The 16,825-nt window shown below is 37.5% G+C and overlaps 1 protein-coding gene across 1 annotated transcript in view; it reads left to right on the top strand.

The window, feature by feature from the left end:
* The window catches only part of LOC144980026 (band 7 protein AGAP004871-like), a 99,890-nt gene that overhangs the window by 60,579 nt on the left and 22,486 nt on the right, over positions 1 to 16,825 (top strand). The window contains exon 3 of the mRNA XM_078927482.1: positions 16,278 to 16,384. Within this exon, the coding sequence (XP_078783608.1) occupies positions 16,278 to 16,384 (107 nt within the window). The remainder of the gene's footprint in view (positions 1 to 16,277; positions 16,385 to 16,825) is intronic.

Genomic DNA, 16,825 nt, shown 5'->3' with positions numbered 1-16,825 from the left:
GCTTTCATGGGCCCATAGACATATATACATAAATAAAATATTTGAATTTCTATCGACTCCTACATATGTTTCATGCCTTTTACTTTGGGCAATCTTCGGGGAGTGAAATCGTTATTGGTGTTACAATTGTTTTTAATTGTGTGTTGTTTCGTACTTCAACACCAAAACATCACACTGGGTGGGGTTCCTGACTTCCCATAGTGGACAGGGAGGTACTTACTGCGTCTTCTATCCCCCTATATCTCTTTTCCAACTTGCGTTCTGTCTTTGTCTTGGAATGAGATTACTTGGTTTTGTCCTGGTCCTGGCCGATGCCCTGGCTAAGAGGGAAACAGTCAAATGAATAGTTAGTTGAGATGATATTTTTTTCGTTGTAAATTATCTCTCTGTTATGTACTGTTTTTTTTTTTTAACATATGATTTGTAAACATATGAGTGTATTCCTCTTAGTCGGGACCTGTGCCTGTGTCTGGATGAGACTTTTAGGTGGTCTCAAACTTAGTACTTTGATAGTGTGCTCTTGGAATCTACACCTGTTCCCTATTTGAATCAATTCCCCATTGTCTGCCTTATTCTTGGATGCTTTAATTGTAATTCTAGAACTTTTTACTAACCCATTTTCTTCCTTTTTACTGGCGCCGATATGACCTTAATGTGTTGCAAGTGCTGTAAAACCCTTTAAAACACATAAAAACAAATAACACATCACAGGACGTACGAAACAACACACGATTATAAACAACAGTAACAACAATAACGATTCCACTCCCCGAAGATTGCCCAAAGTAAAAGCCATGAAACAGATTTATAGGAGTCATTAGAAATTTAAGAATTTTATTTATGTATATATATATTATATATATATATATATATATATTATATATATATATATATATATATATATATATATATATATATATATATATATAATATATATATATATATAATATATATATATATATATATATATATTGAGAGAGAGAGAGAGAGAGAGAGAGAGAGAGAGAGAGAGAGAGAGAGAGAGAGAGAGAGAGAGTCATTTGATTAGGTTTCCACAATTGATGGGCTTAAATGCATTATGCTTTTCCCTTACAGATGTTGCTCCTACCAGTCTGCTCTATATAAGTAACATAGATAACTCTCCTACTTCACTCTGTGATGCAACCTGAACTGTTGAATATTTTACTTATTAATTACTGTTTTCTTAGGGCAACTTGATTGGTGGCATTGCAACCACGTGATGTCTTTGCAACCAATGGGTGATGTCATTGCAACCAGAAGACATTGATGCAACTAGTGCATGATTTCTTTGCAACCGGTCTGGATTTGGGCTAACTTTTGATGCATTGGACAATTTTCAGTGTTGAGGGTTCGAGTCTGACTCTGAGAATTTCTCTTAGTTTTGTTTGTTGGAAAAGAGTACATGGAATAACAAACGATATTATTGCTGTCATCGTTTATTAACAGTAACAATTTAACAAGAGAATATAGGTTTTATCTATGTCGATTCTATCTAACAACATATCAGCCTCGTTCATTAAGGCTGTATTGATTTCCAATTTGTTGAGACTTGATGAATCAATTTATTTTCAGATGAGGTTGTATCTGTCCCATCTTCAGCTCGCATGTTATGTTCATCTTTATTCTCCAGCCAAACTTGCAAACATTTTGAAGCTTTAATTGTGGCTTCTTCTTGGGGCTTTTTCAAACGTTCTTCCTCATCAGTTTCCTCTGAGTGTTCTGTGCTCACAATATCTTGCTTTCATATAAATATATATATATATATATAAATATATATATATATATATATATATATATATATATATATATATATATATATATATATATATATATATATATATTCTATGACCTCGAAACGGTATTATGTCAGAGTAAGTCAGGAGTCCAACATTGATTGTAAATTGGAAAAGACGATGATGATGACGATGATGATGATGATGATGATGATGATGATGACGACAATGATGATGACGACAATGATGATGATGATGATGATGATGATGATGATGATGATGACGACAATGATGATGGTGCTGCTGCTGCTGCTGATGCTGATGATGATGATGAAGATGATGATGATGATGATGATGATGATGATGATGAGGATGGTCATGGTAATGATGATGATGATAATATTGGTGATGACGACGATGATGATGGTGATGCTGATGATGGTCATGGTAATGATGATGATAATGATAACGACGACAACGACAACGACGACGATGATGATGATGATGATGATGATGACGACGACGATGATGATGGTGATGATGATGATACTTTTTATGATGATGATGATGACGACGACTATGATGATGGTGTTGATGATGATAGTAATGATGATAATGATGATGATGATGAGGTTCATGGTAATGATGATAATGATGATGATGACGATGATGCTTATGTTGACGATAGTGGTGATGATAATGATAATGATGATTCTGGTGATGGTCATTGTAATGATGATAATGATATGATGATTGTGCGGCTATGTGGTCTTGTGGTATGACACTCGCTTTCGGATCGGAAGGTCCTGGGTTCGAGCCTCGCTCGGCGCATAGTTGAGTCCTTGGAAAAGACTCTTTACTCACATTCTCTCACCGTACTCAGGTGTAAAATGAGTACCTGGCCGTTAACAGCGTTGTCTTTGTCCGAAAAATTGTAATATCGCCTAACAGGCGTCATGTCTCGTCCTACATGTTAAATGTTGCTGTTGACCAGGGACCCCTTGTAAAGCGCTTTGAGCACGTTAAGTGGATATTGCGCTATATAAAAGCTCAAAATGATGATGATGATGATGACGACGACGAAGATGATGATGATGATGATGATGATGATGATGATGATGATGATGATGATGATGGTGATATTGATAGTGAGGATGATGATGATGATGATGATGATGATGATGATGATGATGATGATGATGATGATGATGATGATGATGATGATTCATTGCCCTTAATAAAACATAATATACAGTTAACGGAAGTCTCATTGTTTACGTCCATTATTTTTCAAATTTATAGCTCATAAATCACCACGACATCATGCCGTTCTCATGCTACATAATATAAATATTCCGGCCTAATGAATGAAGTGTGTTTTGCAGTGTCGATGTGTATATAGATAGTTCGAAGATGACGTCACTCAGGCCTTTGTTATTGTTTTTGCCATCCGCGTTTGTGAGTTGTTCTCACTAAACTGTATTAACCAGACTATAAACGTTCATGGTTACACAGAGTCTGTGTGTTGGTCCTTTATACTTCCGGATGGCAATGTTGTGAACTCCTTGGCCAAGCGCATTCTATCTATATGTTACACATGGGTTTAGAAATATGAGTTGAGAGTGCGTGTTTGGAGTTTCATGATTGTACATAAAATATGTTTGATTTATGGACAAACGGTACTTATTATATATATATTTAGTATATATATACTTATATATAGTATATGTGTGTATGTGTGTGTGTGTGTGTGTGTGTGTGTGTGTTACTGTGGCAAGGGGGGAGGGGAGGGGAGAGGATGGATTGTTTTACAAAATGGACACTAGTATGAATGTTTTAATCGGTCCTTTGGTGAGATTAGTTCTTTGATCTGTTCCAACTGGAGTCAATTATTTATTGACCACATAGGGATTTTTTTGTGTGGAGGGGGCTTGGTTTATCGGTAGGATGGGATCATGATGTAGTAGTTCGGTTTTACTATTTAGTTGTTCATTTCCATTCCTACGACCACATCCTCCATCATTGCCCATGACCCTATTGTCAACAACGTAACTATCATCATCATCATCATCATCATCATCATCATCATCATCATCATCATCATAATCATCATCATCATCATCATCATCATCATCATCATCAAAGATTATACCACGAAGTCTCTACAACGATCCAGAGTGCTGCCATGCATTGACAGAACGAACGCATCTCCCCTTCCAATTTGACCAGAACATTTTTACTTAATATTTATTATACCGATAGATTCAGATTGCTTCCAACTTTTCAAAGATCGAAAGCCTTATCAACAAGTTTGGGTCATCTAAATTTATCGATTTATAAAGTCAAAGCTTGCTAACTAGAATAAAAAATGTTCTTTTTGAATTGCTTCCGCATTTGAAATATGTCATCTTTGTGGTAATATAACCCAATCCTTTTTCAAGAAAAGTGCTCCATGTTGAATTCACGGAAGTCCTAGGTTAGAGAGTTTTTAGCAAGGTGGGTCATGTTAATCGATCGATATTTGAAGGACGAGTTTTAGACCAACATTTTAAATACGTGACACGTATTACTTATGCAGTATTATGAACGGCTGATTATGGAAAGGATATTTTTTGTGTAAACCTGTAAATTCTGATCGATTTTTTGTTTGTTCACACCAAAAAAAAAAAAAAGAAAAGAATCCTTTTGTAATGAACGTGATACAACGTGAAAAGTGATTCATGATACTTAATTATACTGAACGTCAATATAAACTGCCCAGAACTTTACCGCCTATAGCGTCATAACAAAGTGTCACACTTAAAAATGCCGAAATAAATGTGAAAGCCAGTAAAATTCTTCACTTAATGTATCAGGGTCTACAAGATAAACAAACTTTTTCGTACTTTTATCAAAGCTACAAAAGAGAGCAAAAAAGTAGACAGCTCAAAATGAATACAAAATTGGCATTGCTTGGATGGTAAATGCGTCGGTTGTTACGTGCATTCCACTGCGCACTGTACATTCCTATTGGGAAGAGGAAGTGACGTAATGCAGGAAAATAAAACGATAATGTACAAGAACACATTTTAATCTGAAAAAAAAATCCATTTTACTCAGCTGGCGTCTTACAAACTGAATTTCAGTCATGCCTAGAATTTCTGACGTTGTCAGAAACCAACTGATTTGTATGAATGCTGTTGGTGTTCCATCATGAGATATTACAATGCTCTACCATTGCTCCAAATCCAGTGTCGATAATATTATAACAAACAAATATTGCGATCAAGGGACTGATTCCAACTGGGAAGAAAATGTCGTCTGTTGACGACGATAGACACTTTCTTAGACCAAAACCACGATGACAATCCAACCCTTTGCATCAATCAGAGATACTGCGAATGAATTCTAGATTTCATTATCAAATAATATGAGAAGAAGACTCCGAGAGGCAGGATTGAAATGCCGACGACCATCCGTCAGAATTGTGCTCAAGGAACATCCTACGCATGTCATTAAGGTTTCAATGGCGTATTGCTCACAAACTTTGCTTTCAGTCCTAATGGGACAGTGTTCTTTTTTCTGTCAATAGCAGCTTCTAGCTTTCGTTTGCTGACAGACAGCAAAGAATATGATGTCGTGATTGATGGTACGATGAAAAATGAGTGAAAGAGATCTTGAGCTGTGGCGTCAGGTGGTCCGTTATGGTATTGGCTGACAAGAGCTAACCATCTTACAGAGCTTGTCGTCATTGAGGGCTCTATAGATAGTTCGAAGATCACGTCACTCAGGTCTTTGTTATCGTTTTTTGCCATCTGCGTTTGTGAGTAATGCTCACTGAACTGTATTAACCCGACTACAAACGTTCATGGTTACACACAGTTTGTGTGTTGGTTCGTTATACTTCCGGATGGCAATGTTATGAGCTTCTTAGCCAAGTGCATACTATCTATAATATCAGCCCACGCGTACCATGACTCAACCATGTTATCAATCATGTTATCGTTAGTTTCGCATTGTTTTACTCAGTTACTCATAGCATTGACTTAACATAACGAGAATTTTCAAAGTATATTCTTGTCCATTGACATTTTCAAAAGGAATTATATTTGAACCAAGAAACAAAATGCAAAGAGGGGAAAAACACAAAGACCGTCAAAACATTTACGCGTTCTTCAACCTTGTGCATTTACTATTACTTTTGCAATACCCGAAATTTGGGATGTTTTTTTTTAACCCACTCCCCATTTGGGTAAACACGTATGAGTCTTACTCAAATTCGTGTATCATACCTGGCATTCTCTTCACTTTTCAATGGTATATGAATTTCCGATGTGAAATTTATTAAGTTATTAAGCTATGGGAAATTAATCACTGGCCAGTTTAAATTGACGCTCGGTATACATGGGATGTAATTATATCTTTCTAACATCGTCATTTGTTACAATTTTATCCCATGAACCTTCATGATGAGTATTTTCCTCTTTTTCTGTAATGCAGATAGTATGTGGTTCAGTCAAACGCTGACCAGTTGTGACTGGCAAAACAATAACAAATATCTGTAAAACCATAAAGAACATATTATGTGTATCGTTAGTTACTTCTAAATCGTTGGATCTAATGTGATAAGTGTTCGTCTCTTTGGCTGGCAAAAGAACAAATCGGAGTGTGACTTCAACCGTATTATATTGTTTCTTTTTCGGGGGAAAAATATAAACAAACCACGATTGATAACAATTGATTGATTTTGGTCATCCGTGTCCCATGAGCCAGCGCGGCCACGAGCTAGCCCAGATGTTAAACAGCGGTTCGAATCCCAACTCCTATAAGATGAATAACTACGGCAGAAGGGTGGGGGATTCCAAGACCGCTATCAGCCCGAATACCCCCACCCCGCCCGTAAGCAACCCTGCTCCACGTTCATCTTGTCACGAGCAGAATGTGGAAAGGTCCTACGTGTTTGGGGGTGAGTATATTCACATAATACAGGTTGTCCATAGATGTCTTTCCCTGTTTGATAGTATCTTTAAAAGAAAAATATCAAATAAAGAGATTAAGGAGCAGGCAACGGTATAAAGAAAAAAACCATCCCAAAAAAATCAGTCTGATTTTTTTAGGATGGTTTTTTTTCTTCTATTTTTCTTTCTTGCTTTGTCTGGTACGTTTCATACACAGTTGTTCAGATCTTTATCTTGTCAGAAAAACGTTACAGCCAATATACTTTCAACGTGGAATTATGAATACATATTATATGCTTTACATTTTGTCTACCATTATCTTTTACTCAATGCGTCCCAATACGTTTGCTATGGCTACCTACGTACAAACAAATTTAACATATTTTCGAATTCTTTCCGTGTGTTTTGTAGCTTTTGTGGCGTGATGGATTCAATAACAGCTCTTTTTTTAAATGGTAAGCGTACCAATTCATGATATGGGAGCTGAATAAACAATGTCTCTGACTTAGCCCCATGAGAAAAAGTCATGCATTGAAATGTCCGGTGCCCCAGGCGGCCAGACAATCCCAATCCATCTGTCTGAAAACTTGTTTAGAAATTTGCGAACAGTCTGTCTCGAAGGGGGAGGAACCACCGTCTTACTGAAAAAATAGTCTAGACTCCGTTGGAGAATATGGAATTAAAGCCGAGAGGAAGATCTTGCCTGTCCAGTTTACCTGCCACAGGTGTACGATTGTGAAAACAGCCACTGCCTTCGACAACAAATCGTGATCATTCATGTCTGAAAAGATCAGTGGTTGTTTAAACCCTAGGAAAATCGTAACATTCGTTACGATACAACCAACATTTTTCTTCTTCTAATTTCTTTTGTTCATCATAAAATTTAAGGAATATGAATAGTGTGTTGTAGGATATGTTTTGCTGCAGAAACTATATATCGCAAGAATTTTAGTGCTATTATTTCTGAGTCTGTGTTAGTTGGATGTAAAGTTTTGGGGAAAATCTTGAAAATGGCTGGTAAGGAGAGGGTTAAAATCGTGATGATACTATTTGAATCGATGTGTTTGAATGGGCGTGAAACTAATAGAAACAAACATTTCACATTTTTCGTCAATTAAATTGAATTTTCTTCTTCTTTTTTTTAAAAAAGTATTTAGTTTCTAGTTTAACCCGACATGAATTATACCTTTTTGAGGCGACGGGTAACATTTTAACCAATTCACTGTCGTACTTTGTAAAAACAAGTATTTGACAGTTTGGTCAGAAAACTCGTCCTTCAAATATCGATCGATTTAAAATGACCTTCGCCTTGACAAAAAACTCTCAAACACGGTTTGAGAGTTTTTGCCAAGATGAGAGTCATTTGATATTTGAAGGACAGGTTTTCTGGCCAAATTAATAAACGTGTTTTTTTCCCAGAGTATGGGAGTTAACTTGTCAAAGTATAATAAGCCAAAATCATGAAGAAAAAAAATCCACAAGAGTTTGTCATAATTAGCTAGAACCGATTCAGTTGGCAGGTATGTACTCAATTTGGCTGTGATGATGTTTATTGTCCAAGGTGAATGACAACCGATTTTAACTGGAATATTCGATGTTTGACCGGAATAACCCCCTGTTTTAACACCAGGAACAGGCTGACTTCATTAAACATTTATCAGCAAATAAAGAAATGAGATTGGTTAATTAGTCTCTCTCTCTCTCTCTCTCTCTCTCTCTCTCTCTTTCTCTCTCTCTATCTCTCTCTCTCTCTCTCTCTCTCTCTTTCTGTGTGTGTTAGTAAGTGTTTATCATAGACTCACATAGACCCCCCCCCCACCCCCATTCTCTCTCTCCTGCCAACACTTCTCGCTCATATTCTCTTATTTCAACTTCAACCCCCCCCCCCCACCCCTTCACTCTCTCTCTCTCTCGCTCTCTCTCTTTCTCTCTCTCTCTCTCTCTCTCTCTCTCTCTCCCTCTCTCTCTCTCTCCTCTGTGTGTATGTGGATTGGATATTTATGTGTCTCTTTTTTCGGGTCTTTTCCTATATATTCCTCTTCAACTTCTCTCTCTCTCTCTCTCTCTCTCTCTCTCTCTCTCTCCCTCTCTCTCTCCCCCCCCCCCCCCCCCCCCCACATTGTCTTATGTTCTCACAACCCCCAGACTTTCCTTGCCATTACTTTTCCCTCCAACCTCCAACAGATTTAGACACCTTCAGGCGACGATTATCAAACCAATTCAGTCTAAGCACCAACAATTATTGCTGCCACATTCAACAATTCAGGGGCAGGCAGTGTGGGTCAGCCGTCTTTGCTTCGTAACCCTGGCTCATTTTGCGGAGCTGCACTGCGGCTAACGCCTAGGTTAATCCAATCTTCCCACCGAACGACAAATTTCCCTGCGGGGTGAATAAAGGGAACTTTAATTCAATTTAATTTTTAAATTGTAACTCTCCCCGCCCTCGAATGCAAATATTCAGTATTGAGTCGGCTTCGAGTAACATTCAAATTCAGATTCAAACCTTCCATCCACTTTCTGAATAAATCCCGAATTCCTGACCATGTAATCCTGCCATGAAACATACTCCTAGAGGAAAGGTCGGAAGATAAACAAACCTCCTCCTCCACCCACCCACTCACCCACCACCCCCCCCCCCCCTTTACACCATTATACATCGGGATCCGTTATGTTTTCCCACCAGTTAAAATCCCATAATATATGAAAAATCGATAAAGATGTAGCGAGTGTTAATTCAATATTTATATGAACCGTTATTGTCTCCCTACAAATTCTCTCCCTCTTCCCAAAACGGAACCGGAAATGGTTTAAACTGTGTTATTACATTATTTCTCTACAACTCGGACATTTATTTGTCGATTTTTAAAAAGTTTTTTTTTTTTTAAATAAAAAAGATTTCTTCTTGGTGTATTTTATTGATTTGTGTTGATAATCTGAATGTCTTAATAAAAGAGGAATTTTTACATTTTCTCTTGAAGTGCGGAAGAGATTTACAGCGGGTATGTGATCTAGTGGTATGACACTCGCTTTCGGATCGGAAGGTCCTGGGTTCGAGCCTTGCTCGAGGAGGCTCTTTACTCACATTCTCTCACCGTACTCAGGTGTAAAATGAGTATCTGGTCGTTAACAGCGTTGTCTCTGTCCTAAAAAAATTGCGACGTCACCTAACATGCGTCATGTCCCCTCCTAAATAAATGTTAAATGCTGCTGTTGGCCAGGGACCCCTTGTAAAGCGCTTTGAGCAGATTTAGTGGATATTGTTCTATATTAAAGTTCATTTATTATTTTTTTTACAGATTGGATTAATTAATTTTGTAAATTTCTATGAATGGATGAGAAAAAAATGTATGTCATCTTATTGATATAAATGCCGATAAATTTCTCAGATCGAAACATTTTGGATTAATGAGACTAGACTTAATTTGTTTGTAATAGGGTCCAGCAGTCGTGACGTGATTTCCTTTGTAATGACGCATAGTAACTTAGTAACTGGTTCTTAACTATCGGACAATGGCGACGCCCTATGACATATGTACTTCTCCGACGAGCATAAAAGTGTATCCAGAGGAGAAAAACATTATAAATATGATCATGTTTTGACTTTTATACATTCTGATCACATGACATGTAAAAAAGTTCTAGCCAGCATGAAGAATAAAAAGTACCGATTTTCTTTGTTTAGAACCAAGCTGCTCGTTGCTGGGCGGACGTGACGTCAGACTATTGAATCCTATTGCAGTTATTAGAAAGGTGACGTACACTAATCTGACATTGTCATCGACACTGGACAACTCCTGTCACTCAAATGGACTTTTAAAAAAATAAACAATAAAAAAAATATACTTCAACGGAATATTTTGAGATTGAAATCCTTCTTCAGCCTACAAAGTCTTTCCGCTATCGGTTTACCGTGCAAAGACCTTTTCTTTCTCATCTATTTGGAATTTACAGTTTAATTTGATTGTTTCTGTTGTTGTCGGCAGAAGGGTTTTGAGCCCGAAACATTCTTTGTTAAGTATTTTTGTTACATTTCAAAAGCTATTGTTTTCATATTTGTTCAATAATTTGTTACAGACTACAGCCTCTCTAGCATAGCAGCTCTGACTCGAATTGTACAGACATATTATCGTAATATCACATTCAACTCTCGTACTTCCTAGTAAATCTTCTACCAGTTAACTGATGTACTCTTGAAAATACTCGTGTTAAAAATTTTGGCCAAAAAACCCAAATATCGATCGATTTAAATAAATGATCGACATCTTAGCAAAAACTCTCAAAAACCCGGGTCTCCCCGAAGTGAGAGGTTTGATGAGATCATTTAAATCGATCGATATTTGAAGGACGAGTTTTCAGACCAAATTTTTAAATACAATTTTTTTTTCAGAGAGTACGACAGTTAACTGGTTCAAAGCTCGAATGTGTTTGAATTATCAAGATGTGTCTGTAGAAGTCCTTCAGAGCCATTAGGCCCATGGAACCGGAGTTTATCCCCGGTTTCTATAGTTTTTGCTTTTTATCCTTTTGACAAGACTCTATTCTATCCCAAAGTATTTTCCGCCAGCTCTTACGGACGCAGCTGTCCAATTACTGCTGTGTGTACACGGGGGGGGGGGGGTGTTGGAAAAAATCTGCACTGCCTGGGGGCTTGATCTCTTGTGTACATCATAAAATTTAAAGAAAATGAACAGTCTGTTGTAGAGAATTTTTTGCTAAATAAGTTAGATATGTATCGTGAGAACTTTGCTGCTATTGTGTTTGAGTGATAAAAAATATATTTTTGTGTTAGTTGGGTGTGAAGTTTTGGGGAAAATCCTGAAAATGTCTGGTAAGGAGAGAGTGAACAAAGATAGATAATCTATAGATAGAACGAAGATGACGTCACTCAGGTCTTTGTTATTATTTTTTTGCCATCCATGTTTATGAATAATTCTCACTAAACTGTATTAACCAGACTATAAACGTTCAAATATCCACTAAACGTGGTCAAAGGACTTTACAATGGGTCCCGATCGCACAGCAACGCTTCACATGTGGGACGAGACATGACGCCTGAAGGCGATATTACAATTTTTTTCTGACATAGACAACGCTGTTAACGGCTAGGTACTCATTTACATCTGAGTAAGGCGAGAGAATGTGAGTAAAGAGCCTTTTCAGAAGACTCAACTATGCGCCTCTCGGGATCGAGCCCAGGACCTTCCGATCCAAAGGCGAGTGTCAAACCACTAGACCACATTGCCGCACATAGGATTTAATGTGCAATTCGAAATATCTCCGTAGTTTATTGAATTTGATATGGAAAGCTATTTAATGGAGAGCGACTTGGCGAATTATTGATGGCTGCCAGTGGGTGAGTGACATATGTCTACACGCTTGTTGTTGTCATTAATGGTTTGGGCCGGATGTGGATGTCAAACATAATGGTGGCTGCCATCGGAAGTTGTGGCATGTTTGAAACAGAAAGCAGAGAGAGAGAGAGAGAGAGAGAGAGAGAGAGAGAGAGAGAGAGAGAGAGAGAGAGAGAGGGGGGGGGGGAAGAGAGAGGGAGAGGGAGATATATCTAAATCATTCTAAGTTCACTAAAATTTGAATAATATCCGTTGGATAAGGAAGTTGAAAAATATCATATCGATATCGTTTACTTAAAGAGGAGGGGGGGGGGGGGGGGTCACCAAGTGGTTTAGTTGGACACTAAGTATGATATAATGAACTGATCACACCCCACACACCCCTCCCCCATTTTCCCTCTTCTTGAAAAACAAAAGAAAAACGAAGGCAAGAACTGAAACTGTTTTTTATACACGGAAGACACGCGTTAAGCTGGAGAAAACGTCCAACCTCACGTCCAGACCAATAACGATTATATTCCAATCTCCATGGATTATTTCCGGGCCATTTGGAAAACGGTTTTCTTGAAAGATTCTATCATAACTCAAACCTCTCGTCTTGGTTTCATTCCGTTATGATTTTTTTCTTCTTTTTTTTTCTTTTTCTTTTCGTATTTTGCATACAACCGTTTGTTTTCCTCGGTCCCGGACGTGTTATGAATATCGATATATTGCCGTATTAGTGGCTCGATTTCCATTTTCACTAGAAAATTTAAATATGTATCAAGCAAATAGGAAAGGAAAAATTTTTGTTGTTAAAGATAATCGATAATATTATCATGTGAATCTGACAATGTTTTCTACACAAGATTGTGATGGAAAGAAGACATCTCCGTGTTTTCAATGAATTTCTTCCCCAAATCACAGCCGAGTTTATCGCATTGAATATAGAATGAATGAAGTTTCAGCGCTGTCATTGGTTTTTTTGTTTTTGTTTGTTTGTTTTTGTTTGTTTTTTTTTTTTGCTTTTTTTGACTCCCTGGAGACGTGAAAAGTTCTTACTCAATTCTCCATAATAAGCTATAAAAATTATAGATAGTATGCGCTTGGCCAAGAAGCTCATAACATTGCCATCCGGAAGTATAACGGACCCTCACACAAAACTGTGTGTATCCATGAACGTTTATAGTCAGGTTAATACAGTTCAGTGAGCATTACTCATAAACGCGGATGGCAAAAAATAATAACAAAGACCTGAGTGACGTCATCTTCGAACTATCTATATGTTATACATATAGCATTTAACCCAACAACAAACCATCCATTTATATCATGAAATAATTCTATAAAGACTCAAATACAATAAAAAAGGCAGTTCCGATAGCTCATTCGGTAGAGTATTCGTTCCAGGCGCAACGGGACCGGTATCGTTTACATCGAGATTGTTTCCAACCCCCCTCATCCCACTTGGGGCTCTCATTGTACCACAGAGGATAGCCTACGTCTGACCAGCTGTCAGGAGGTCTGGGGTTCGATCCACAATCGAGGCGGGCTGAGCTGTATATTTTACCATCTGCTTTTTTTTTAGACGTTCATATTTCATATAAGTTTTTTTTTTCTCCAGATTATTATCTTTAAGCTCCAAAATCTAAGTTACGTAATGTCGCATTACACTGCAACGTCGAGAACTTGTATCGGCTGAAGACCGGGTTATTTATACAGGATGGCTCAATAAATACATTTTATTTAGATGGTGGAAAACCTCAGACATTACTTGTGGAGCTACAACTATGACATAAAGTCGTTGCATTTCATTCTGCAGCTAAGGTGACGTTATTTCAATTTCGATTTTGACGTAATTTTGAATCCAAGTATCACACCTGGAATAATTGAAAAGGAATCGCAAGGATATTCGAACATTTATATAGCGTATTTCAATATATAGATTTGCCAAGCTCTAGGCGCTTAACTATGTATCATTAATGCCCCCCCCCCCCCCCAGCAAGCCATCTGGAATCGCGTTTACATTTCATACAATACGAGTCGCTTGTCGTGCGCCCTTTTCATGCTAGCAATCTTACAAATATTACAAAATCCGCGACTGTCTATAGCCAGGTACTGATTATCTTCTGAGTCGGGTGAAATAATTTTTTTTTAATTGTCTCATTCGAGAACACAACGCTGCGGCCAGAGTTTTGCAATTATTGTCACCATTCCGATCACAGACAATTCTCAACACCGCTTGGCTTTATACGATACAACTACGTCATACTGTGTGGTTGAGTCAACCACGCTACGAAATATCTTCTTCAGTTTTCGAGTTTCAACTGAATTCTTACCTTGTTCTCGATCTGTCATATCGTTCAACACTCAACCATTCAATCCTTTAACCCAAGTGCAATAAGGCACGGAATTCCTTTCCAGACAACTTATGAAATTCTGACAGTTATGAAAAAATTGCTTGTTAATTGATAAAAACTTTTGTCTCAGAATGACATAATTATCGTGATATGGAGCCATAGCCATGCCACCTACACCTCACATTTGTCACGTCTGTTATCAATATTGAAGCGGATGTTATCTAATGATAAATAGGTACGCAGTACGCAGATCTATCTATCTATCCCTCTCCCCTGGCCCCGTTGTAAACCCTTCTATAAAACAGTAACAACCAGTATTGAATATGGATTGGATTGAATTAGATTTTCTACCATAGACATCTACGCATTTGAGAATTATACCTACCTACTACACTTGTATCCTACTTCTCTTGGCTTCGTACTGATTTCGACTCCCCGACGATGCTGATGTGGAAGCCTTGAGTAAGTCTCCTAGCCCTGGTTCACTTTGCGCTGCCTGGGTTATTTCAGTCTTTCCTTAGAATAGATCGTATAGACAAAGTTCTCCCTTGAGGATGAGTTAAGGGATTTAACCAAAAAAAAATATTATGCCATTTTACGGTACGGCTTCGAAATTAGGAAATAAACGAACGGGCGACAAACAAAATAAACAAACGGACAAATAAACGAATAAATGAATTACCCAATCTCCATGAACAAACAATCTATGTACCCCTTCGCCTAAAAAGAACTAAACAACAGAAAACAGTACTTTGACAAATCGTGTCCGGGCAACGATCATATGATCTGATTAGACCATTATCAGTGACGAGGCCAGGGGAACAAAAGATGTACAGATAACGTGAACTGTTGAATGGCCAAACTGATGGCGAGTGGTCAAACCGATTGGGACAACACAATAACATTGCTGACCGGAAAGTAGAGATATCGACCTGTCTGTCCCGTCGTCGTGGATAGGAACTGATGGGCATTGTTGTAGTAAGCGGACATCAATGTTACATAAACAACGGCACGATATGCCAAATGTAATTAAGGCCTCCCAAATATTATTATCATCGTTGAGTCCCTGCGAGCCGAAGAATGGTTCGCCCGAACTATGCAGCGTGAATAGGTTATAAAGATTGTGTTGATATTGATGATGATAATGGTGATGATGATGATGAAGATGATGATGAAGATGATGATGATGATGATGATGATGATGATGGTAATGATGATATATATAATATATATATATATATAATATATATATATATATATATATGAAAAGATATACGGTATCGACTTGGAAAGGTATATTTATTCAAAAATTCGTTGTTTTGGATGTTCTAATATCTTAACTGGCACTTGAGTTGCTTTAACTCTCTCCTGACCACCAAGAGCAAAATCGTCACATTTGTTACGACACAATAAACATTTTTTTTTCTTATTCAGATTCATGTTGTACATCACAAACTTTGAAGAATGATCTTTGTTTGATTAATAAGGACATAAAGTTGTTTTGTAGAGAGCTTTTTTTAAATTTAAAGAATTACTTTTTCTGCCGAAAAGCCTGCCATTTTGGGAAAATACTGAAAATGATCTGTAAGGAGGGAGTTATACGCAAAAGGGTCAGTATCGAATTCGGGTGTAATAGTTTTTGTTTTAAATGTCACTTCCAATCCCGTTGTTCGTCGATCGGTTGTTGGGGAAAAACTGGCGATAAACTAGCGTCTTATTTGTGGGATTGTAAGCAATTGTTGTTGTTTTTTCTATTTGGCGCCACAGATAACGCAGGTATTATTGATGTAGGTTCTACTACCTCCCTAAAATTCTAAACAACTATTTTTATAGATTCATTTTCATTCGTAATATTATATATAATAACGGTATTCTTTCTCTCCGATCTCCTTCCAGCCAACAACAGTGCGGCAGAGAGTGGTTGCTGCGCCATTATTCTGACAGCCTTGTCTTACATTCTGGTTGTCCTCTTCCTGCCTTTCTCCTTGTGCGTCACCATCAAGGTAAGTAATGATGATGATGATGATGATGATGATGATGATGATGATGATGATGATGATGATGATGATGATGATGATGATGACGACGACGATAATGTTGATTATGATAATTGCCATTACGATGAAAATGATAATGTAACCTATAATAAACTAACTGAACTAAGAGAAGACGTCTACATGACATCAAAATAAAGAGCGCTTAAAGGATATAATTTTTCATGACAGAAACAAGTCTAACAAATTTTGAAATCGTTTATGGATCCAAGGTAAGATGTGCGTGGATACGAGTTAGACCATTTCAAATTGCATTGTAGATTGAGGAATGTTTTCTTCCACAAAATATCATTGCGATAGAAAAAGTGCTCGGCGCATTCTTATTTTCCATGGCAACAAAGCTACTTAAAATTCTAACCGGAATAACTACAAACGGAAATACAAACGAAG

Source organism: Berghia stephanieae, chromosome 9, assembly GCF_034508935.2.
Source record: "Berghia stephanieae isolate SIO BIC M18660-M18661 chromosome 9, UCSD_Bste_1.3, whole genome shotgun sequence".
Classification (NCBI taxonomy): domain Eukaryota; kingdom Metazoa; phylum Mollusca; class Gastropoda; order Nudibranchia; family Aeolidiidae; genus Berghia; species Berghia stephanieae.
Note: the sequence above shows the minus strand (reverse complement) of the source record. Positions and strands in the feature narration are given on the sequence as shown.